This window comes from Grampus griseus (genome assembly GCF_964374135.1).
Source record: "Grampus griseus genome assembly, chromosome: 19".
NCBI classification, from domain to species: domain Eukaryota; kingdom Metazoa; phylum Chordata; class Mammalia; order Artiodactyla; family Delphinidae; genus Grampus; species Grampus griseus.
Window position 1 is genome coordinate 8,495,605 of NC_139013.1, and position 23,986 is coordinate 8,519,590.

General features: G+C 55.0%; 2 protein-coding genes across 5 annotated transcripts; both read right to left on the reverse strand.

Moving 5' to 3' along the window:
• Positions 1-1,918: 1,918 nt before the first annotated feature.
• INAFM1 (InaF motif containing 1) lies at positions 1,919-2,686 on the reverse strand (the record flags this gene model as incomplete). Its single annotated transcript, XM_082676406.1, has 1 exon — positions 1,919-2,686. One exon carries the CDS (start codon positions 2,684-2,686, stop codon positions 2,156-2,158), a length of 531 nt encoding a protein of 176 aa, XP_082532532.1. The 3' UTR covers positions 1,919-2,155.
• A 936-nt stretch (positions 2,687-3,622) lies between these two features.
• Positions 3,623-15,755, reverse strand: CCDC9 (coiled-coil domain containing 9; the record flags this gene model as incomplete). 4 transcript variants are annotated; one of them, XM_082676404.1, is made up of 15 exons in its annotated part: positions 15,654-15,755; positions 13,871-13,944; positions 13,612-13,716; positions 11,911-12,012; positions 11,464-11,727; positions 9,918-10,001; positions 9,656-9,829; positions 8,871-9,052; positions 7,158-7,204; positions 6,911-7,043; positions 6,399-6,489; positions 5,853-6,312; positions 5,424-5,516; positions 4,323-4,372; positions 3,623-3,759 (listed from the first exon to the last, which is right to left on the reverse strand). In XM_082676404.1, the coding sequence occupies exons 2-15, from the start codon at positions 13,871-13,873 to the stop codon at positions 3,742-3,744; spliced, it is 1,806 nt and encodes a 601-aa protein (XP_082532530.1). In that variant the 5' UTR covers positions 13,874-13,944; positions 15,654-15,755. The 4 variants fall into 4 exon arrangements, with proteins under 4 accessions (XP_082532530.1, XP_082532528.1, XP_082532529.1 ...); XM_082676402.1 differs by lacking the exon at positions 3,623-3,759 and having other exon boundaries at positions 4,269-4,372; XM_082676403.1 differs by lacking the exons at positions 3,623-3,759; positions 15,654-15,755 and adding an exon at positions 14,621-14,750 and having other exon boundaries at positions 4,269-4,372.
• Between the last annotated feature and the right edge of the window lie 8,231 nt (positions 15,756-23,986).

Below are 23,986 nucleotides of genomic sequence, written 5' to 3' on the forward strand. Positions count from 1 at the left end.
CCAGCAACTTCATCACTCCCTATCCCCTATGCCCCTATCCCCCTGATTATTTTTCTCCTTTGTGCTTATTACTACCTGATAGTAATAACATATACTTAAGTTATTCATCTATATTTCTTGTCTGTCTCTTCACTGATATGTCAGCTCCATTGAGAGCAGAAATTTCTGCCTGTTTTGTTCCCTGCTGTGTCCTCAGTGCTTAAAATAAGGCCTGGCACATAGTAAGTGCTGCATAAATATTTGTTAAATGAAAGATCAAGAGACAGCGACCAAAAGAGAGCCTGCGAAAAACAGGAAGAGAGAAGGGAAGAGAAACACACAAAAGAGGGGGGTGAGGAGACAGGGGAGTGAGGGAGGCTGAACTACGGGAAAAATGAGAAGCAGGGGTTGGATCAAGATGGGGGGGAGGAAGGTGAGGAAGCGGGATGAAATAGAGAGAGAGCTGAGGCGAGCGAGTCAGAACAGAGTGAGGGATAGAAACAGAGATAATATTGACAGACATCAGACAGAGACACACAAAAATTGAGAGACAAAGAGAAAAGGGGAAGAGGAGACAGTGGTGAGGGAGACACACAGACGAGAAACCAAGAGAGCAGGAAAACGGGTTGGGAGAAGTGAGTTGAGAACTAGAGAGAAGGGGGCCAGTGGGAACAGAGATGGAGTCCCTCCCTCTAACTCACCATTGGCTGGTGTCCAGGGCTCTGGGCTGACTGGATATTCCTTGAGATCCAAGCTATGGTTTTTAAAACCCCAAGGGACAGAGGTGGGTGGAGAGAAAGAACATATACTGTTCTGTGGGCTTCAAATCACCAGCTTCTTTAATCCTCAGAGAAAACTTCATGAGATAAATACTATGATCATCTTCATTTTACAGGACCAAAGAGGTTGAGTTACCGGCCCAAAGTCACACAGCTAGTGAGAGGAAGAGCTAGGATTTGAAACTGGGTGTCTTGGCCCAAGGTCAGTGCCCCTAACCACCATCTACGCTAACTGGAAAAAGGTGCTGGCTGCCTGAGTCCCATTCACTCTGGAGACACCCTCTGGGAAATGGTGCTGGAGGGGTAGAGGAAGCAGAGGAGGTCAACGGATTGACATTCCTAGCCAGGTACATATCCACAGATGTCCCAGTCTAGGAAAGAGGCTCAGCTTCACCATCCTGGGGAAGTCTCCGGTTCAAGGGAGGTAGTTGGACAGGAAACCACTTCCTGCTTGTAGGGTCCTACGCCCTGCCCAGAGCTAGGCCTTAGTAGTCGGGATGGGAAAATGGACTCGACCACCTCTGACTCTTTTAGCAGGACTGGAGTTTCTCTACCTTGGTTTGCAAGCAGCATTGCAGACCAGAGAGGTTGTACTAATCTCCAAAGGCAGCAGCGTGCTTTGATAACTTCCTCTGTGATTTCCAGAGGGGCAGAGAAGCTCTACCACCACCCGTCCATGCTCATCTCTCAGATTCCAGGAAGAAGGCCTCATTCTCTCCCAGCAGCACCCTTACATCTCCAGGTGACTTAGCTTCTGTCCCCGACATTATAATTATACGAATCACAGCTCCCAGAAACCCAGCTCTTGCTGATATCATCCCATCTCTCATCTCCTGTGCTGTAACAGGAGGCCGGACCCTTTGCTCCCCTCCAGAGGAACTTGACTTCTGCCCCAAGCATGCAAAAAACTGCAAAGTCCTTCACACTGCCTAACCTTCAACTACCCTGTTGCCGACAAGCCTCTTCTCCTCACCCCAACCCAGAAAATACATGATACCAATGGAAGAAGAAAAGGGCCCCCCGAGGGAAGGGGAGAACCCACACAGCCCACCTAGGGAGAGAAACGAAGATCAGATGCCAGGAAGGACTTGCCCTCACAAACTTGAGAGGGGCGGCACCTCTGTAGACAACACGACAAACACAGCACGAGGCAGCTGGGGCTGAGTTTATTGCAGGTGGAAGATGGATATGGAGATTCAGGGAGAAGGGGGGCGGGCTGAAGACTCTGTACTCAGAATCCTAAAGAGGGAGGGTCAGGAGGCAAAGATCAGTTTGCGGTCGGCCAGATGGTGGAGGACCGGCCTGACGGCGGAGAAGCTGCGAGGGGCGAGGCCCAGAGCCAGACCCTCTTCGCCCCCCATTCTTCAGGATGACGGCTCCGGAGACGCTACACGATGTCATGAAGAGGGAGCCAGACCCCAATCCGGGAACGGCGCATCCGCGGCGGGGGCGCCGGGCTCTCGAGGGCCGGCGGTCCATCTTGGGTGAAAAGGAGGGTTACCCGGGTCCTCGCCCCCCGCGGCCTCCGGCGTCTCCCCCGGCGTCTGGCGGCTCGGGCGGCGGCTGGGGTCGCTGTGGCGGCGGCGGCGGCGGCTGTGCGGCAGCTCGAGGTGGGGTCGCGGCCCGCCAGGGGCTCCCAGGAGACAAGAGACCGACGCAGCAGCGGGCACCGAGGCAGGTAGAGCACCCGCGCGGGCGCCGCAGGGAGAGGACTGCGCGCTGGGCGGCGGGCCGGCTGGGGCCGCAGGGGGCCGCGTGGGAACCCAGATGAGACCGTAATAGACAGCGAGCAGCACGGCAGCCAACGACACGCAGAGAAAGTAGGCGCAGACAGGAGCCAGGCGCAGCCAGCGGCCCCGCGGGCCTTCGCTCAGCCCCGCGCCACCCGGGCTCTCGCCGCCGCCACCCACGCAGCTCGTGCCCCGCATCCCCGCAGCCCACTCGGCCCAGCGCCACAGCCCACACAGGACCCGCCCCTTGGGCCCGCCCCTCCGGAGGACCGCCTTCGCGCTCTAACACTCCCTCGTCCAACCCCGCCCCCGCCAGCGTGGTCATGCCCCCGCGCGGGCGGGCTTCCTCCGCGTCGTAAGCCCGCCCCCTCCTCAGCCTCCGGCCAACCATCATCAACCTAAGGCTTAATCACAGCGTCTGACCCCGCCCCCACCTGGCTCTGGGCCCGCCCCAAGCACGCAATACCTCGATTTTTCTCAAACGTTAAGTCTCGGCTCAGCCGACACCCGCCAGGCTGGCCAGGCAGATGTTATACCTGTACCGGCGCTTAGCTCCGCTCTCCCTTTTCTGTCCTCCTCCCTGCGCCCTAACCCCGTCCCCTTTCGGAACTCGGACTCCTTCCAGGCATCTAGCTCCACCACTCCCTTGCCAAGCTCAGGCCTTTTAAGTCCCGCCCTTCCTTAGCCGCAGTCCCGCCCCAGTTGTAACTTGCGTTTCTCCAAGCTAAACTCTACTCCAACTTTCGATCCCACCCTCTTCTCCCCTTACCCTCACCCATCTTCAGTCCAGGCTCCACCTCCTTTCTCCACTAGTTTGCGCACCCCATTCTAAACCACGCCCTCCGCCGCTGGCTGCGCCCCACACCGGCATAACGGATTCCCATCTAAACCTGCTCTCGTGGTTCCATCCCACATCCTAACATCCTCCGTCCCATGGTTTAACTCCATAACCAGAATTCTGGCCCCACCCAGTCACCCTAACCACGCCCCCTCACGGGACGTGCCTCCTTCTCCATACTTTGTGTCCTGAGGTCTAAGCTCACAACCCGAAGCTCCAGATCCGCCCCACACACCAATCACGCCCCCTCCCCATCTCCTCCCCCACCACCCTCAATTTCTCCCTCTCTAAAACCATGGGGTCCAGAGTGGGCTCCGGGGACGAGAGAGCAGAGCCCGGAGATCCAGACTAAGCCCCTCCTGCCTCCCCCTCCCCATCAAGGCGGGGAAGCTTCAGTCCCCTCCCAGCAGCGTCTTCAGGAATTCGGGGAGGCCTGTGGGAGGGGGGGAGGGAAGACGTATCAGGGGGGGTGGAGGAAGAAAGACCCCCTTCCTCCCGCCTCTTCCGCCACGAAAAAGCCCGCCAAGCTCAGCAACCCAGCCTGCCCCCGCCAGCAACACAGTTCAAAGGTTAGCGGAAGCACTGCGTTTAATAGGGACCGGGCTGGCGGCCGAGGAAATCAAGTCCTTCAGGAGTCACCGGCTATTCGCCATGCCCCAGACGTAAGCTCCTGGAAGCGGAAAACGGCCCGGGAACTGGCACCTAGACCCCCATGGCCTCCATAAGGCGGTAACTCAGGGACGTCTCAGCCACCCCGGTGCCACAGCGCCCCCCTTTTGTGAGACGGGACTACTGCCCTGGCCCAACCCGGTTCACTATCCCTGGCTCCTCCCCCCTTACATTTAACCCTCTCCTGACTGGAGTGTGGCGGAAGCAGAGGACAGAGGAGCGAGGCGGCAGGAGGTTAGTGCAGAGCGCAGAGGGCACTGTCAGCGGGCGCGGTCAGCGGGCGGCCCCCGGTGGCGAAGCGGCCGCCACCACTTTGCAGAAACGCACCCTCTGGAAGTCGGTGATCTCCGCCGTCTCCTGGCCCTCAGGGTCCGCCTCTGGAAAGAGAAGGGGTGGTCACTGGAGGGCAGCAGTAACCCCTGCACCCCTACCGCCGGACCCGGGACGCTCTAGCCCCGCCCCTCTGCCCCACTGAGCCTGGCTGCCGCCCACCCCGCGTTAAGCGGTTTACGAGTCTCAGACTCCTTTAATCCTCGGAGTGGACCCACGCAGCAACACCCACCCCAGCAGTACCCTGTTTACAATCGAATACATAATCTGATATAACGAGATCGCAGTCACGTGACCCAAAGGCAAAGCGCTTGGGCACCCCGGCCTCAGCCACCACCATAAACTCCGTCCTCTCGGATCGCGGGCCCACCCCACCACGGGCCTAAGCCAACCTCTATCACGCCTGCCCTACAGGACCTACCCTTCACTTCCCTTGCCCACCTCCTGAGTCCTAACCAGACCTTCCTTGGCTCTGCCTCGAAATCCTAATCCCACTCCTGGGGGAGGTCCGTGGTTCACAATCTGGCTTCCACCTGCTGGAGGTGGAGACAGGGTTGGCCTCTGGCTCCAGGTCCGCTGGCCCCAACATTCTATTTTACCCCAATTTTTTTACCCCACTATCTTACCTATTTCTATTCTAATTTACCCCAATTTACTAATTTACACCTCAAAACTCTAATCCCGCCCACAGCTAAATCTATTACTCTGCCCCTCCCCATTCTTATTTATGACCTACTTAAATTTCTAATCCTGCCCTTAGCTCCTCCCCCTGAACCTAGCCCACCCCCTTATTTTTAGATTACTTTCCAGAACCCCTGGGATGGGCCTCTAAATCCTAATCCCATCCTGGCTCCACCTTCTCACCCGCAAACCCCATACACACTCAGTTCCTAGCGGCTCGACCCGGGGGAAGTCCTTCCTTTAGCCCCACCCCCTTCACGCCCACCTTTCCCAGCAGCGTAATCCCACCCCCGTCCAGCTGCTCCCCACACCCATGGTGGAGACCCACTCCACCCCGTTCTACTCCCCCCAAACCCTCTTCCCCTCAACCCAAGAGGAAGCGGAAGGAAGAAGGCCACCGCACAGCCGCTCCCCCACCTGGAGCTGTCTCAGACCCCTCCTCTTCAGCTTTCTGGGTTCTTGGGAGGCTGGGCCCACTCTTCAAGGAGGCAGGGGCTGGCTGGTCACCTCCTGGAGGAGGAGGAGGCCCAGTCAAGCCCCTTCCCCTCCAAGTATCCCCCCACCCAAGACAGAAGGCCCTTGGGGAGTGAGGGGGGGTTCAAGGACACACGTGGGGAGGGTCATTGGAGAAAGTGAACTCTTTATTGGGGAGGACACTCTGAATAGCTCGCAGAAGGGCAGGATCTGGGGGTGGGCATTCCAGAGGCAGGCATGGCCCATCCTCCCTAGCCACCAGGGCGGTGGGACACACGGGGTCCTGGGGCTGAGCCTGAGGGTCCCCCATGTACCCCTCAAGCACACACACAAGCAGCCAGCTTCATGCATTTCCGAAAGGCCAGGCCTCACCCAGAGAGAGGGCGTCAGCCGGATGGGCGGTCCGGGGAGAATTCAGCTCCATCTCTTCACCCCAGTCGGACACAGGCTGGTGGCCCCCAGTGGGCGAGAAGGGGCTGGAAGGCGTGGCAGGGGCCTGGGGGAGTGGCAGGGGCTCCTCCGGCCTGGCGGGCTCTTCGTCGCCACGTTCCCCGCTGGGGCTCCCGCTGGGGCTCCCGCTGGGGCTTCCGCTGGGGCTCCCGCTGGGGCTCCCGCTGGGCTCAGGCTCGTGGGGCCGGTGGTCCCGGGCTGGTTCTTCTCCCTCCTCATCAGCCTCTTCTTCTTCCTCGACCTCTTCCTCCTCCGCATCCTCACTCATGTCTTCCCACTCCTCGGCCTCCCCGTCGTCACCCTCGCCCTCCTGGCCCTCACCCTCCTCACCCTCGTCCTCGTCCTCAGGAGGCTGATGGGCAGGGGCCGGGCTCTCGGGCGGCTGTGAGAAACACAAGGCAGGTCGGGGAGAGGGTGTGGGCCCTGGGCATTCTCACACCACCTGCCAGAGATGACACGCCACCCTACCTGCATGGGCGCCTCCTCAGGGGTAGAGGGCTGTGTGGGCTCAGGGGCTGCGGACACTGCCTCCTGCGTCTCCCAGCGGTCATCGTGGTCACTGGAGGGAACAGAGGAATGGGGTGAAGCCCAGGTGGAAAGAGGAAGGGCTCCCCACCCCCAGCGCCCCCCCAGAGACAGAGCTGCAACATTCAGCTGGGTGGGGGGAGCTGGCACGCTGGAGCACCCAGGAGGAGGAAATGGTGGGCGTGTCTGTCAGGGACAGACAGATGGAGGAGGGCCAAGTGGCAGAAGAGGACTCGGATGGGAGGGGAGGAGAGGACAGATGAGGGCAAAGTGGAGAGCCAGGCCCCAACACCCCCAAAACCAAGTTCCTGACCCACAGGGAGACGAGTGCCCGAGGCAGGCAGGGCCAAGACAGGACAGATAGACACACCCTCCCACACACAAGCCAGAGAATGGCCAGGGGTAGAGCCACACAGCCCCGCTGGTGCACATGCAAGGGGAAGGGGTGCCCCCACCTGTAGGCACGGGGGGCTGCCTTGGCCTGAGGTCGGCCGCTCTTCCTCTTTCTACGGCTGACCTCAGTTTTGTGCTGGGACAGGAATTCCCTGAAAGTGGGGGGCTTGGGAGGCCGGGCCCAGGCCTGGTCATCTGCAACAGAACCCAGGGGAAGTTGGGGGTGGAGGGCATGGCACAAACCACGCCCACCCCTCCCCTGGCCCCGGCCCAGCCAGCTGCCTCACCCCGCCAAGGACTCCCACTCACCATAGCGGTGGGATGGTTCCAGGGCCACGGCTGGGCCATCCTTGAACCTGGGGAAAGAGAAAGGGGGTGAGCAGGCAGCTGGGGGCACAGGGCGAACAGGAGGGTGGGAAGAGATTAGGGGGAGAGATGGGGGCCAGGGTCAGAAATCAAGATCACAGACGGCAAGGTGGTCAACCAGAAGCAGGCAGAGGTGAGGAATGTCACTGACTAAAAGGAGGACAGGACCAGGTGAAAGGCAAGGGGCAAATTTGACATCATAGTGACAAATACAGAAGAAAAAAATTCAGTATTTGACAGCCTGCCCGCCCGTGAACAAAAATTTGGAAAGTACATGATCCCCAGCTCCCTGTCCGGCCTCATTTCCTGTCACTCTCTCACCTCCCCAGCTAAGCAAGTTCTCCTACCACATGGAGCTCCTGCCTCAGGGCCTTTGCTCTTCCTCAGATCTCTCAGCGACTCACCCCCTAACCTCCTTCAGCCCTCAGTCTGGAGACTTTCCTAAACTTCCTAATCACATATTATTACATATATTATTTAAGTCCAGAACAGCAGCCTCCAACCCTCTCCACGCTCTGCTTCATTAATCTTCAGCATCTGACATGAGCTCTATTCATTGCCCATCTTTCCCACTGGACTCTAAATTCCATGAAGACAGAAGCATTTTCCTCACGGCTATATCCCCATCACCTAGAACCTTCCAAGACACATAGGAGGGACTCAATAAACGTTTGCTCATGAAATCATTGCACATGTGCAGTAGTGAGACTTGCTGCTGGCTGCTCTGAGGACATAAGAGGAAAACAATTACTTTCTCAGTCTTAAGCCTGAGAACATCTCCCCAAAAGCCCCACCTGTCTACACCTTAGAAAGATCAGCTACCGTATCTGTGCAAAACATTTCTCATGCTGGCACAGGCTTAGCTCACAATCCAAAAATAAATGCTCTGACCGCCAGGCACACAGACAAGATCCTCTTTCTTCAGCCAGCGCCACGGCAGAGGATACAGGATGATGTAAAAACTACAGCTGTTGACCTTAAGACTGCCGTTGGCGGCTCTTCCAGAACCTCTCTGTCTTCGCTGTGGAAGTCAGTGCTCCTGTGGATGATGCCTTTGCTTTCAGTTTGACTAACGGGATGTTTCCTGGGACCCAAAAGGGGACAGAGTCAGACCTGAGGATAATAATGCCACCGGGATAAGGAGTTTGGGTTGGTGGGGAACAGGTTAGAGGGATGAAGGGAGGATGCAGAGGTGTAATCACTATAAGTAACTCTTCATGCCCTCCCTGTGTGAGAATTCACATCTGTGCCCTTGGCCATGTAGCCACTGCAGTACCACCCACTAGAGTGGGCAGAGTTTAAGTTCCTGCCACAGCAATGCAGGGTCTGCTGGCTATCAGAATAGGGAAGCGTGTCCACTCTCCCTCCTACACATCTGCCAGTGCCACGGCCAGCACATCCCCAGGGAGCCTGAAGGGAAGGCACACCCAGGTAGACCCACAGCTTCAAGTCCAGCCTGGATCAGCCCAACCCAGGAGACCTGTGAACACGTGAGAAAGAAATGCTTTCATGTGTCCCTGAGATTTGGTGGTGGTTACGCAGCATCACCTAGCAACTGCTAACTGATACACAGGGTGAGAAACCAGAGACAGGCAAGAGTCAGAAGTCAGGGCTGAGGTCGAGAAACCAAACAGAAGAGGCAGGGTGGAGACTCACATGCCATCAGTCTTCTCAGCATCCCACTCCCTCCGCCACTGGCCGGTGGGCTTGCGGTGCCGCTGCAGCCGCTCCTGGTCAATCTTCTCCCGCTCCTGCTTCCAGCGCAGGTACTCGGACCGCTCTCGGCCCGTCATGGAGAGCGTCATGTCCCCAGCGCCACCCAGGCCGGCCCGGCGGCCCTGCCCCCAGCAGACAGGCAGTCAGGACCCAGCTACAACCCTCCCCCGCCACACCCCCTCCCCCAGGCCCTCTAAGCTGGGGGGAGGGGGTAGAGCCACCGGCTCAAGGTCACACGTGGAGAAGATCAAAGCCACATCTGCCCATGTGGCACCTTCTCAGAGAGGCCATCCCAGGTCTCTGTCTCTTAGTAGCATCCCTCTCTCCTCTGTCCCCTGACCCGGCTGGGCTGGAGTTTTCTTCTCTACACTTGCCATTACCTGACATCTTATTACATGGTCACTGATTTAGTCCCAGCACCCAAAACAGTGCCTGGCCCCGGCAGAGGCCCAGTAAATATCACTAACGTTAGTAATGAGAGAACATCGCCAAAACACACCAGAAAGCTTCGGAAGGAAAACAGTGTGGTGCTGGCTCAAGAACCGACAATCACTGGGCGGGGGGGGGGGGGGGGGGGCGAAGCCTGAGTGCAGGGCTGCTGCCTCTCCCTACTCTGTGTCCCCTGCGCCGCATCCGGCCCTCCACACACACTCCACCCCTGAACCCAGAGACTGGCTGCCGGAAGGAATGTCGTGGCCCCGGGAGCCCCGGCTGCCGGCACACACCTGCCGCTCCTGCTCGAGGCCGCAACGCACCCGCTCGAAGTCGGGGCCCCCCCAGTTGCGCCCGTGCCGGCGGCTGCCTTCCCGACGGTCCCGCTCAGGCTCCTCCAGGGGCCCGCTGCGTCGCCGGGGGTCGTCCAGGAAGTTCCGCACTGGGTTGGGCTCCAGCACGCCTTCCTGCGGGTACACGGAGGTGGGGGGTGTTGGCGGGCTCCCGGGGCCCGGCGGCTCCGCCCCACCGCCAGGGAGCGCCCGAGGCACTGACCCGCTGGTTGCGCTCGTACTCTGCAATCTTCTCCATCTCTTCATTCATCTTCTCAATGTTCTGCTTGCGCCGCTCCTCCCACTCCTTGTTGGGGGAGGGAGGGGACAAAGAGAGACACAGGGTGTCAGAAAGAACCACTCAACCCGAGCGTCCGTCACCTTCTGAGGCTCTCTTCTTAGGCCTGCTGCATGGCAGCCCCTGGCTGGCAGCTGGGCATTGGCTCTCAGTGTGTCCCCGGTCAACCGATAAAGGGGCTCAACGTACCTCGATTGTCTGTGCAAATACAGCGTGTGCTGACCGCCTGCTTTCCGTTTGGGGTCTGGAATTTGTGCGTGTACTAGGCAGAGGGCACCTATATGACCAGCCCCGGATAAAAAGCCTGGGCACTAGGTCCCTAATGAGTCCCCAGTCGATGACCTCTGACACGTATTGTCAATGCCGGAAGAATGAAGTGCAGCCCATGTGGCTCCACTGGGCGAAGACTCTTGGAAGCTGGCACCTGGCATCCTCCAGACTTCAGCCCATGGGCCCTTCTTTCCCTTTGCTGATTTTATTTTGTATTCTTTCCCTGTAATAAATCTTAGCTGTGAATCTTTCTAGCAAAACTCTGAACCTGGGAGAGGGGTGGGAACCCCAGCACACTATGGCTGGCACGGTAACAATGCCACAGTAATAACTCGGCACATGGCCAGGTGACCCCCACAATCCATTCTCCTCTCCTTCCAAGGTAACAGAATTTGAGATGAGCACGTGGCATTTCCAGGACTCAGCATACAAGAGAGAAATGAACTTCCATCTAACGGAAGCCATGGCGTTTTGGGGTCTTTCAGTTACAACAGCTTAGCACCTACAAATAATAACCATCCTTAAATAACACTCACTGAGCACTTACTCTGAGGGTTTCAATGTCTGATGTCACATGATGCTTACAATAACCTTTAAACCTGATTTTCATTCCCGTTTAAGAGTGAGAACCAGGAAGTTCTCAGAGGGGAAGTGAGCTGCCCAATGACAGGGAACTAACAGAAGAAGGCTGACCCCTCAGCCACCATGCCAGACAGCCTCCCATTCTGCTAACCTGCGTGGTGGGGCACTGGGAGCAGTTACAGTAAGAACATCACTGTTTCCCACCAACAAATCCGGGGAGTGACACAGAGAGAGCATGTGCGTACGCACACATGCAAGAGAAAGCGTGCGCGCATGTGCTACTGGACAGAGCCCACCAGACAGCACCAGAAAGAGAAAAAAGAGACGGGCAAGGACAGGCGGGTGGGCAAGCACACAGCAGACAGAGAGCAAAACAGGAGAGATAGAAAGAGACAGGGAGAGTACCTACAAGCACTGGCCTGGAGGAGGGAAGGAGGGACGGAGGGAGGGAGGGAGGGAGGGAGGGAGGGAAGAGATGAAAAAGAGCTGAAGAGAGGGGCCGAAAAAGAAGCAGAGAAAGATGGATGAAGGAGACAATCAGTTTGAAAGCAGGAACAGAAAGAGAAACAGGACAACGTGGAGCCTCTCCAGAGGACTCCAGCCCCTGCTCGGCTCCTACCTTGGATTTGCGGTCGGCAACTGAGGCATCTCCAGTTCCAGAGAGATGAGGGGACCCCCTGGCCCGACCCCTCCGGCCGCGGCCCCCAGCTCCTCCTCGAGGCTGCTCCCCGGGACTGTCTTCCCAGCTGCGGGATGCCCGGCCCATGCCTGCCCGGCCCATGCCTGCCCGGCCTCCATGCTGAGGGGGGATCCGGCCTCCCTTGCTGGCCCCTGGGGGCCGAGGGGTCCCAGGAGACCTCCGGGAGGGACCCAGGTTCTTCTCCTGGAAAGGGGGGAGGGGGGGAAAGTACAGTCACTGGGGCAGGGAGACGGGGACATCCCAGGCCCAGAGGACAGCTGCCAGGATCAAGGCTCCCACAGGTCTGGGGCAGCTGGGAAGGCCTTTAGTTCTCAACCCTCCCCCCCACCCTGTACTCACGAGTCCCCACCCCGGCGTGGAGCTCACCATTTCCATTGCCACATTCTCCTTCTCCACTGAGCGGCCCTTCCGGGGAGCTGTCACCGCTACTCCCTCGAGTTCAGCTTTTTTACGGTCCTCCTCAATCTCCTAGGAGCAAACAACAGAGATAGGGAGTGTCAGGGGTCCTCTGTACCAGCTGGATTCCCACAGCCCCCTGAACTTCTCCCAAGTCTGCCCCAGCCCAGACCTCTCTCTGGAGCTCTAGACAAGAAAGCTGGTCACTTCAGCATCTTCCCTCAAACTCCACCAGGCTGTTCCCCTGCTCAGAACCCTCCTGTGTGCCCTTCTCTGAGTCAGAGCCAAAGGCCTCCCCACAGCCAACAGGGCCCTACAGAGTCTGGTCTCGTTACCACCATGAACTCACCTCCCGCTCTCTCCCCTCACTCTGACTTCCTCACTGTTCCTGGAACCTACCAGGCTCAAACCTGCCTCAGGGCCTTTTTCACCCGCTGTTCCCTCCCACAGGAACACTCTTCCCCCAGAGATCCTCCAGTCCCTCACCTCCTTCAGGTCTCCGCTCAAAAGTCCTCTTCTCAGGAAGGCCTTCCCTGACCAGCTCCCCTGCCATTCTCTCACCCCTCCCCCTCCCCCATCACTACCCCGCGTTATGTGTATTTTGCTAATCGTCTGCCTGTTTTGTTCACTGATGTATACCCTGAGCCTAGAACACTGCCTGGCACACAACAGAGGCTCAGTATGTTTTTGTTTTTGTTTTAAATGAACGAACGCATGAAGAATGAATAAGTGAAACCCACTCCTCATCCCATCTCAGGGACAGCCCCACCACCTACTCTGTCACCTGTGACAGGGACCTGGGCCTCGTCCTGGACCCTCTCTCCTCTCTAACTCCACCACGGCCCGTCAGTCACTGAGTCCCTCCCAAAAGCCCTGTTCCAGGCCGGGCACCTCTTCTCCACATCCCCCACTGAAGTCCCTGCCCCAGCTTCCTCCTTGTCTCCCCTCCTCCCACCCACCACCACACAGCAGCCAGAGGGGTCTTCCTAAAAAGGCATTCTGACCTGGCCCCACTCCCCCTCAGAGCCCTCCAGGGCTCCGCAGTGTCCTTAGGAAAAAGTCCAAACTCTTAGCCTGCTGGTGTTCTGGGCCCTGCATGGCCTGGCCCCAGCTGATCACTCCAGGTCAATATCCCCCAACTGACCCTCCCACTTCAAGCTCCAAGTTTTTGCGCAAACTGTTCCCTCTGTGCAAAACGTGTTATGCTTTCCTTTTCGACTGACTAATTGTCTACTCACCTTTTAGGTCTCAGAATCCCCTCCTCCAGGAAGCCCCCTTCGTATCCCCCGGGCTGGGTGAAGAGCCCCCTCTGGGCTCCCACAGAACCCTGAACTCCTCCATCCCAGCCTTGCCCACTCTGTCATCACTGACTGAAGCCACAGCTGGATCCCTACTGGCCTGTGAGGCCCGGGGACCAGGGCCATCTCCATCACTGCTGCTTCCCCAGCACCACTCAGCAGTGGGCCTGGTGCAGTGAAGACACTGGAGAATACTTGTGAACAAATGAATGAATGAATGATGGAATGAAAGAAGGAATCCCAGGCTAAGGCCTTTGGCTTTTATCCCGAGAGTGATGAAAACTCATGAAAAGGTTTTAAGGAAGGGAGAGGTGACGGAAACTCACTGCGGGGAGGAGAGGGGATGGGGTCTCCCAGGGCGGGGCTAGGGCACCTGGTAGCGCCGGATGAGGGCCTCATTCTTCCGCCGAAGAGCCTCGATCCTCTTATCTAGCTCAGCATCCTTCTCCTCCTTCGATTTCAGATCCAGTGTGGCCGACTGAGAGGGGTAGACAGTTCAGAGACAGTGAGGAAAACCTACACCCACCCCAGTGCCATTCAATCTGGTGTCTGAGAGTCAGGAACCTGGGTCCCCTCCTCCCAAGGCCCCTGCCCCAAAGCTCAGATCCCAGAGACCCCACTTTCCTTCTCACCATTCCACTGGCAGGATGGGACCAGGGTCCCAGCAAACCTTCCCTGCAGAATCTGGACACAGCACTCGGGGTTCCTGAGGTCAGAGGGAACAGAAGGACTAAGGCCAATGACTCTACCCAATCTGTCTCCTCCTCTCCCATGACGGGGCCTCCTCTAACGCACACACTGCACGCGGGCACACAAACACCTGCACTCCAAGGTAACGTTAGCCCTCACTCCCACACCTTCTTCTTGAAGTGCTAGCCCGCCCCTTACCTGGAAATGTTTAGACTCAGTCCTCTCCGAAACGTTTTGGACCCACCCATTTCCCATAAAAACAATGTAATCACACCCACCTTGGAAAAGTTCTGGTCCCGCCCCACCACTTAGGAAAACATCCCATACTGCTCCCTTCAAAACGGAAATTCTATGTCAGTCTCCACACCTCTGTGCTGGGAGTTTAAACCCGGGCCTCTATCCCAGGAGAGCTTAGGTAGGGCCCCTGCCCCAAAGTGCACAAGAAAGTTCTAGGCCCAACCCCCTGTGCCCATTCCGGCGCCGCCCACATCCCCGTGAGCAGTCTACATATGCCTCTTTCCCAGGAGTTTCACAAACGTCTTATAACCCCACAGTCAATACAGTTCGAACCCCACTCCTATTTGCTGCCCCTACACTCAGGAATGTTCTAGCTCCACCCGCAGCATCCTAAGAAAGGTGCCGCTGCCTTCCCGCACTCCCACAAAGATTCCGCCAACAGGCCCGGTACCCACTGGAGAGACTTCCTGGGTCTGGCTTGACGTCCCAGGGGAAACTGTACCCGCCCTAGCGCGGACAAAACTTCTCCGCCCGCCCGCGGCTTTCTAGGTAAAAGCTTCAGTCTCCACCCGGTAGGAACGCCACAGGCCCGCCCCGGGCCAGGGCAAACTTTCTGGCCCCGCCTTTCCCGCCAAACCTATGGCCCCGCCCACATGCTCGCGTCATTAATCCCCCCACCCCCGGCTTCCGACTTTCCCAGCCAATCCTCTGGCCCCGCCCTCTAGATCCCCAGGCAACAGCCTAAACCCGCCTCCTCCTTCTCGCGTTATTACACCGGCCCCGCCCCCGGCTCGCCAGCCACACCCTGGCCCCGCCTCCAATTCGCCCTTCCAACCTTCTGGTCACGCCCCCTGGCTCCGCCCCCGCCTAGTCGAGTCAAAATCTGACCCCGCCCCCCGGTACCCCTACGTTCTGGATCAACGGCTTCTTCACCACACTCTGGCCGCGCCCCGGGCTCCCGCAAAACTTTCTGGCTCCACCCCCAGCATTCTCTGCCAGCACTCTGGCCCCGTCCCCAGCTCCCCGGCATCTTTTTTGGCCCCGCCCTCACCCTCGGGTCAGCCCCTGGGTCAGCCCCTGGATCCGCCCCTGACTTCAAGAACCCACTTCCAGGGCAGGCAAAACTTTCTGGCCCCGCCCCCAGAGTTTTCGGCCAGAGTCCCGGCCCCGCCCCTAGCTCTCCGGGTAACACTTGGCCCCGCTCCCAGCCCAAGCACTACTTTTCGGCCCCGCCCCCAGCTGCCCACCCACGCTCCGGACTCGCCCTCAGCCCGGCCCACCCCGGCCCTGCCCATCCACCGACGTCCCGCCCCTCCAGTACCCCTCCAGCTTCCCATGTGGGCGTCCAGTCCCCGCCCCCCGCAGAGTACTCTGACCCCGCCCCCGCGGGCTGCTCGCTACCCCGCCCGTGCCCGCACCCGCTCCCTGTACGTGGGGCGTCAGGCCCCGCCCTCTCCGGGCGCGCTCCCGGCCCCCTCCCCCGGTCACCTGTCCCGGAGACCCCGCGGCGTCCGTGACTCCGGCTCCGTCGGCCTCCGCGTCCGCAGCTCCCGGGCCGCGCGCGTCACTTCCCCCCCGCACCACGTGAAGAGGTGCACTAAAGCGGGTCACTTCCGGTCTTGCCGGCCGTTTCCGGGAGCCTTAAAGGCGCCGCGCCCCCCCCCCGCCCCCCGGGTGAAGGAGGGAGTGGGTTGAGCCGGTCCGCAAGAGTGTTCAAAGGTGTTCTGGAAGCTTGTGTTACTGCTTTATGCCTGAATTACCTTCTTCCACGGAGAGAAGACACCATCCTCTCTCTCTGGCCTCTATCTGCTTCTCCTCTTTTCTGGTTCCAATAAATAGATGCCAGGCACTGGGCAATAACTCCTGGAAGCCTGACCTGCCAGCTTGTGCTGGGGGTGGATGGGGGATGCCCCACCCTCCTGCCAATGAAACCTTACAGTTAGTTGTGGGAGCTTAAAATTTTCAACGGAAAGAATCGTTTCTTCATCCTCTAAATCAGAGTTGAGTGACAGGCTGTGTGCTGGGGGGTGGGGGGGTGAAGCGTGTTAAGGTGATGAAAAGGCAGACCCTATCCCTGTCCTCGTGAGGGAAGGCACAAGTACACGTGAAATAACAGAAAACAGAAATGTGGGCGATGTCTTGCAACAAGGACTGGGGAGAGGCTGAGGGTGAGAGGGGGTGGCTGTCCAGGCAGAGGGCACACAGCCGGTGCAAAGGCCCTGTGGTGAGTGAGCTTGGTGCATTCTAGGAACTGAAAGACGCTCAGAGAAGGACCTGCTGAATTTGGCTACAGAGTCCAGAGGGTTACGTGCATTAATCAAAACTTAGACATAATTAACCTGTTTTTATAAGTGATGCTAAATGTTATGGAACACCCTTACAGGAGGTGATGACACTTATAAGTGGGCAGACCAGATTCCCTGAGGTTGCTGATAATTTTATTTTGTGATTTAAAGCATGAAAAGGGGGAGTACCTTGCCCCTTATGTGGTTACGGTTAACAGCCTTTCAGAGACCTTCTCTACACATACAACTTAATTCTCTTAAAATTCCCCAGGAATTCCCTGGCAGTCCAGTGGTTAGGACTTGGCACTTTCACTGCTGGGGCCCAGGTTCAATCCCTGGTCAGGGAACTAAGATCCCACAAGCCATGTGGTGCGGCCACAAAAATAAATAAATAAATAAATAAATATAAAATTCCCCAAATACCTGCCAAATTCAGGACACCCTTGCTTCAGCTCTTTATTCAAATGTCACTTCCACTTCAGGGCCTTCCTTGAAACCACCCATTTGACAATTTCGAAATCTCTCATCCTTTCCTCTTCCAATTTTATTCCCCCATGTTACTGTTTACCCTCTAAACTACCATGTTTCACTCACTTCTCTTGTTCACTGTCTCCTCCACTATATTGTCTATGTCCCCAGTGCCTCCAACTGTACCTTATACATAAGAAGCTCTCAAAACCTATTTGTTTAGTGAAACTTTTTTTTTTGGCCGCACTGTGTGGCTTGTGGGATTTTAGTTCCCTGACCAGGGATCGAGCCCAGGCCCTTGGCAGTGAGAACACAGAGCCCTAACCACTGGACCACCAGTGAATTCCCTGAGTGAATCTTTATTACTACTATTTTCCTCCTTCTTTATAAACAAAAAATATGTGCACTGCACTGAAATTCTATACCTTGAACTTAACAATGGACGTTGGCCACCTTTTAAACTGCCATGTGATGTTCTATCCCAGAGATGAACCATAATTTGGCCCAACTGGTCTCGTGGACCTTCGAGTTGTTTCCGATTGGGGAGGTTGCCAACAATGCCGTATTGAATTTCTTTTTCTAAAAAATATTTATTTAGTTAGTTAATTAGTTAGTTGCACCGGGTCTTAGTTGCAGCATGCAGGATCTTCATTGCCACGTGTAGGATCTTTAGTTATGGCATGCAGGCTCTTAGTTGTGGCATGCGAGATATAGTTCCCTGACCAGGGATTGAACTTGGGCCCCCTGCATTGGGAGCATGGAGTCTTAACCACTGGACCACCAGGGAAGTCCTCACATTGAATTTCTATAGGCACATATCTTTACAAGTATATGGTCTGTGACCTTGCTCGAAAAGGACTAAAGGGGCTTCCCTAGTGGCGCAGTGGTTGAGAATCTGCCTGCCAATGCAGGGGACACGGGTTCGAGCCCTGGTCTGGGAAGATCCCACATGCTGTGGAGCAACTGGGCCCGTGAGCCACAATTACTGAGCCTGCACGTCTGGAGCCTGTGCTCCGCAACAAGAGAGGCCGTGATAGTGAGAGGCCCGCGCACTGCGATGAAGAGTGGCCCCCGCTTGCCACAACTAGAGAAAGCCCTCACACAGAAACGAAGAACCAACACAGCCATAAGTAAATAAATAAATAAATTTAAATCATATGGACTTTAAAAAAAAAAAAAGGACTCACAATGTCATGATTAACACTCTGAAGCCCGGAGACTTCCCTGGTGGCGCAGTGGTTAAGAATCCGGGGACACGGTTTCAATCCCTGGTCCGGGAAGATTTCACATGCCTCGGAGCAACTAAGCCTGTGTGCCATATCTACTGAGCCCACGTGCCGCAATTACTGAGCCCACGTGCTGCAACTACTGAAGCCCCTGCGCTCTAGAGCCCGTGCTCTACAACAAGAGAAGCCACCACAGTGAGAAGCCCACACACCGCAACGAAGAGTAGCCCCCGCTCGCTGCAACTAGAGAAGGCCTGCGCGCAGCAACGAAGACCCAACGCGGCCAAAAATAAATTAAAAAAAAAAAAAGGGGGCTTCCCTGGTGGCGCACTGGTTGAGAGTCCGCCTGCCGATGCAGGGGACATGGATTCGTGCCCCGGTCCAGGAAGATCCCACATGCCACGGAGCGGCTGGGCCCGTGAGCCATGGCCGCGGAGCCTGCGCGTCTGGAGCCTGTGCTCCGCGACGGGAGAGGCCACAACAGTGAGGCCCGCGTACCGCAAAAAAAAAAAAAAGAACAGAGGATACGTAGAGCCTGAAGTTTATACCAAGTTGGAAACCCTCTTGAAGAAAAAGAGTAGGGAATTTGCTGGCGGTCCAGTGGTTAGGGCTTGGCGCTTTCACTGCTGGGCCTTGGTTCGATCCCTGGTCGGGGAACTAAGATTCTGTAAGCCACGGCTGACGCAGCCCAAAAAAAAAGAGTGCAAGATTGCAAGGGCACCTCCCAGGGTGTTGGACGAAGCCATGGAAATGAGCGGCCCAGAGCTTACACTTCCTCCATTTTGCAGGAAAGCCACCTCTGATGGTGGCAGCTCGGGAAAGACGGTGTGCCCACTTCCACTTCCCCAGGCAGGACAGGAGTGCGTGCTCCCCCGCAGCCTCGCTGACATTGCGTTTCTCATTCTTTGATCTTTGCCAATATGGCGGCCAAAGGGTGTGTCTCAAGTGTAGTTTGAGTTGCCGCTCTCTGATTAAAAAGTGAAACTGAACACTTTTCAGTATGTCTATTGGGGATCAGAAGGTGTGATGAAGAGTGAGCTGGGCCTTGAGACTCCCTCCTTGGGGCACTCAGCATTTTCACCGGAACTCTCTGGGCAACTCAGGGAGTTCCTTATCATCTCCACTTTACAAAGGAGAATGCAGAGTCCCAGCAAGAAGAACCCAAAGGTCAGCTAAGCTACCACTGATGGCACCCCTTCCTGGAGCTCAGGCTCCAGTGGCCCCGATGCCCTTGCCGCTCCCAGCCAGCTCATCATTCTCACTCCCATTTTATTTTTTTAATTTTTTAAATTTTTATTTATTTATTTTGCGGTACCCAGGGCTTTCACTGCTGTGGCCTCTCCCGTTGCGGAGCACAGGCTCCGGACGCCCAGGCTCGGCGGCCATGGCTCACGGGCCCAGCCGCTCCGCGGCATGTGGGATCTTCCCGGACCGGGGCACGAACCCGTGTCCCCTGCATCGGCAGGCGGACTCTCAACCACTGCGCCACCAGGGAAGTCCTTTTTTAATTTTTTAAATGAAGTATAGTTGATTTACAATGTTGTGTTAGTTTCATGTGTACAGCAAAGTGATTCAGTTGTGTACATGTATATATTTTGGTTGTTGTTTGTTTGTTTTTGTTTTTGAATATTTATTTATTTATTTAGGCTGTGCCGGGTCTTTAGTTGCAGCATGGCATGCGGGATCTAGTTCCCTGACCAGGGGATCGAACCCGGGCCGCCTGCATTGGGAGCACAGAGTCCTACCCACTGGACCACCAGGGAAGTCCCTGAAAAAGCAGTTTGAAAAAGTTAGTAAACTGATCTTCCCCTCAAGCCGCCCGAGGGAGCGTGGTCCTGCTGCCACCTTGATTTTGGCCCAGTGAAATTGATTTTGCACCTCTGACTCCCAAAGCAGTAGGAGAATAAACGTGTGTTGTTTGACAGCAGCAAGAGGCACTTAAAACAGTGCCAGGGACACAGGATGTGCATTTAACTGCCAGTATTATATTACTGTTACTTGAAAGACCCTTGACCACATAATACCAGCTGATTGCCTCTGAACATGACATGAATGTTTGCTAATTTATTGGTTAAAGGGACACTCTTTTTTCATTTGCATCACAGTCCTAAAAGGTAAGTGCCTTTGTTTATACTCACATTACAGAGAGAAAAAACACGCTCAGTGAGGCTTCTCTGTGCAAGGTGTCACAGCTGCTAAGTGGCTGGGTTGATGTCCAATAACAAATGACCACAAACTGTGTGACTCAGAATAGCAGAAATGTATTCTTTCACACTTCTGGAGGCCAGGAGTCTGAAATCAAGGTGTCAGCTGGGTTGGTTCCTTCTGGAGGCCCTGCCTCTCTCCCAGCTTCTGGAGGCTGCTGGCAACTCTTCGCATCCCTTGGCTTGTAGACACATCACTCCAGCCTCTGCCTCAGCCTTTCCCAGGGCTTCCTCTCTGTGACTCTGTGTCTTCTTTTCTGTCTCTTATAAGGACATCTGTCACTGGATTTAGGGCCCGCCCTAATCTAGAATGATCTCAACTCGAGATCCTTACTTACACTACATCTGCAAAGACCTTATTCCCAATAAGGTCACATTTTGAGGTTTTGGGTGGACGTATCTTGGGGGCCACAATTCTACCACTACAGCGGCAGGGTCACAGTTTGAACCCAGGGACTTCCCTGGTGGCACAGTGGATGAGGCTCCGTGCTCCCAATGCAGGGGGCCCAGGTTTGATCGCTGGTCAAGGAACTAGATCCCACACACATGCCGCAACTAAGAAGCCTACCTGCCACAACTAAGACCCAGTGTAACCAAATAAATAAATATTTTAAAATAAATAAATAAAAAGTTAATTGTACTTAAAAAAAAAAATTGAACCCAGTCCCCAGGGCTTGCCAGCCTCCACGTGGCCCAGTCCTCCATAGTGTCCCTCAGACAGGAAGTGTCCCTGACTAGCTGATGCCCATCCCTCTGCTGACCCTTCCAGCCACATCTTTCCCTTTCTCCTCTCCTCACACTGCCCGTTCTCAGCCCCTAGTTCTCAACAGGGATGATTTTGCCCCCCCAGGAGACATTTGGCAATGTCTGGAGACATTTTTTTTAATATTTTTAAAAATTTATTTATATTTTATTTATTTATTTAATTTTGGCTGCGTTGGGTCTTTGTTGCTGCACGCAGGCTTTCTCTAGTTGTGGTGAGCAGGGGCTACTCTTCATTGCAGTGCGTGGGCTTCTCATTGCGGTGTCTTCTCTTGTTGTGGAGCATGGGCTCTAGGTGCGCGGGTTTCAGTAGTTGTGGCACGTGGGCTCAGTAGTTGTGGCTCGCAGGCCCAGTAGTTGTGGCACACAGGCGTAGTTGCTCCGCGGCATGTGCCATCTTCCCGGACCAGGGCTCGAACCCATGTCCCCTTCATTGACAGGCGGATTCTTAACCCCTGTGCCACCAGGGAAGTCCCTGGAGACACTTTTGATTGTCACAACTAGAACCTCAAACTGTCACCTTGTTTGAAAGGAGGGTCTTTGCCAATGTGGTTAAAGCAAGGATCTTGAGCTGAGATTATCTTGGATTAGGGTGGATTAGGGAAAGGGTCCTACTGGCATCTATTGGGTTGAGGCCAGGAATCTGCAGAACAGCCCCCACAGCAAAGACTCATCCAGCCCCGAATGTCAACAGAGCTGACGTTGAGAAATCCTGCACTAGCCACACTGAACGATATTTTCAGTTCCTTGGAAACAACACGCTCTCCCTCACCTGGGCTTTGGCATAAGTCATTCCTCCTGCTTGGAACACCCTTCATAGCCTCTTCCTCTGGTTAAGTCTTCCTCATCCTTTCAGGCTCAGCTCAAATGTCACCTCCTCCAGGAAGCCCTCCTGGACCTCAGGCCAGGTCAGATGCCCCTCTAGGCTGTCTCTGGATCCCCACATCCCAGCTCTGCCCATTCAGGGTCCTCACTGTCCAGGGACAGTTCTGTATCCCCCACTGGCCTCCGAGCCGTGTAGGGGAAGGGCTGGAGTTGTCTCTGTTACTGCTGTGTCCCCAGCACTGTCCAGCACAGGGCCACGAACACAATAGGTCTCAATACATGTTGAATAACCAAAACAACCTGGTTCTCACAGAGCCTTCTCAGTCTCCCAAACCAATTAGACCAACACGTCCCAACCCCAGGGGATCCCAAACACCTTTTAGGACAAACACTATTTTCACAACATGCCTTTTCCTCTCCTGAAATGAGATGCATAGATAGAGTGTCCTACCTACATAATCATTTTTTAAATATTTATTTAAATATTTATTTATTTGGCTGCACTGGTCTTAGCTGCAGCATATGGGATCTTTAGTTGCAGCGTGCATGTGGGATCTAGTTCCCTGACCAGGGATCAAACCCGGGCCCCCTGTATTGGGAGCGTGGAGTCTTACCCACTGGAGCACCAGGGAAGTCCCTACATAATCATTTTTTTTCAAATCAATTTAATAACCTAACTGCAATATAAAGGAGAAATTAAAGGAAAGTAATTTATGTTAAATCAGTACATATGTAAAGATGCATTAGTCCAACTACACTGAAAAACATAAAGAAATAGCCAAATGCTTTCACCTACTTATAATGAGTGGGTTTGAGTATAAAAGAATTTGAAAAATCACCAGCGGAATATTGTCAACAACCTTTCTATATTTGAGATTTTAAGAAACGGCTAAGTGTGTGTGTGTGTGTGTGTGTGTAAACTCAGCTTGGATGCAGCAGCTGGGACAACAGCCTGACACAAGATGCTGTGGTGAGACACTTTTTTTTTTTTTTTTTTTTTTGGTGAGACACTTTTGATGTGACTTTGATAGCAGAAGTGGGATTGCAGTGGTGACATGAACCCTGGACAGATTTCTGAACAAAACAAGGTACAATTTTCCCTTGAAAGAAGTAGTTGCATCCCTGGGAAGTTCAGGCTATATGAAAACCATGCAAATATTACTTTACTATGCAAATAATACCTTGCATTTACCAGCAACAGAATGGCTCAAATTAAAAGGCCCGACAATGTCAAATGCTGACGAGGACTTGGAGTAACTGGAACTCCCAACCCCTGCTGGAGTGGAGCAGGTAAAATGCTCCAATCACTGTGACGTACCGCTGGGCAAGTTCTACTACAACACAGCGCACACACATAACCTATGAGCGAGCAGATCCACTCCAAGGGATTTACCCAATGGCGTTGCATACACGTGTTCCCGAAAGACATGCCATGTATAAAAACATTCATAGCAGATTTACCATAATAGCCCCTCTTACGGGACTGGTTTGTGGCCCCTAAAAATGTATCGATACATGTTGAAGTGCTAACCCCCCCCAGGACCCCAGAATGTGACCTCATTTAGATATAGGCCCTTTGGAACTTCCCTGGGGGTCCAGTGGTTAAGACTCCATGCTTCTACTGCAGAGGGCACGGGTTCGATCCCTGGTCAGGGAGCTAAGTTCCTGCACTCTGTGCAGTGCGGGAAAAAAAAAAAAACAGAAACAAAAACATAAGCCCTTTGCAGAGGTAATTAAGTGACAATGAGGTCATTAGGATGGGCCCTAGTCCAGGATGACTGGTGTCCGTATAAGAAAAGATTAGGACACACACACACACAGAGGGAAGACCATGGGAAGACACAGAGAGAAGGTGGCCATCTACAAGCCAATGAGAGAGGTCTCAGAAGAAACCAACCCCACCGATACCTTGATCTAAGACTTCTGGCCTCCAGAACTATGAGAAAATAAATATCTGTTGTTTAGGCCATCCAGTATGTGCTACTTTCTTTCTTTCTTTTTTTTTTTAAAGGAATTTTGCTTTTTTTTTTAATTTTTATTTATTTATTTAT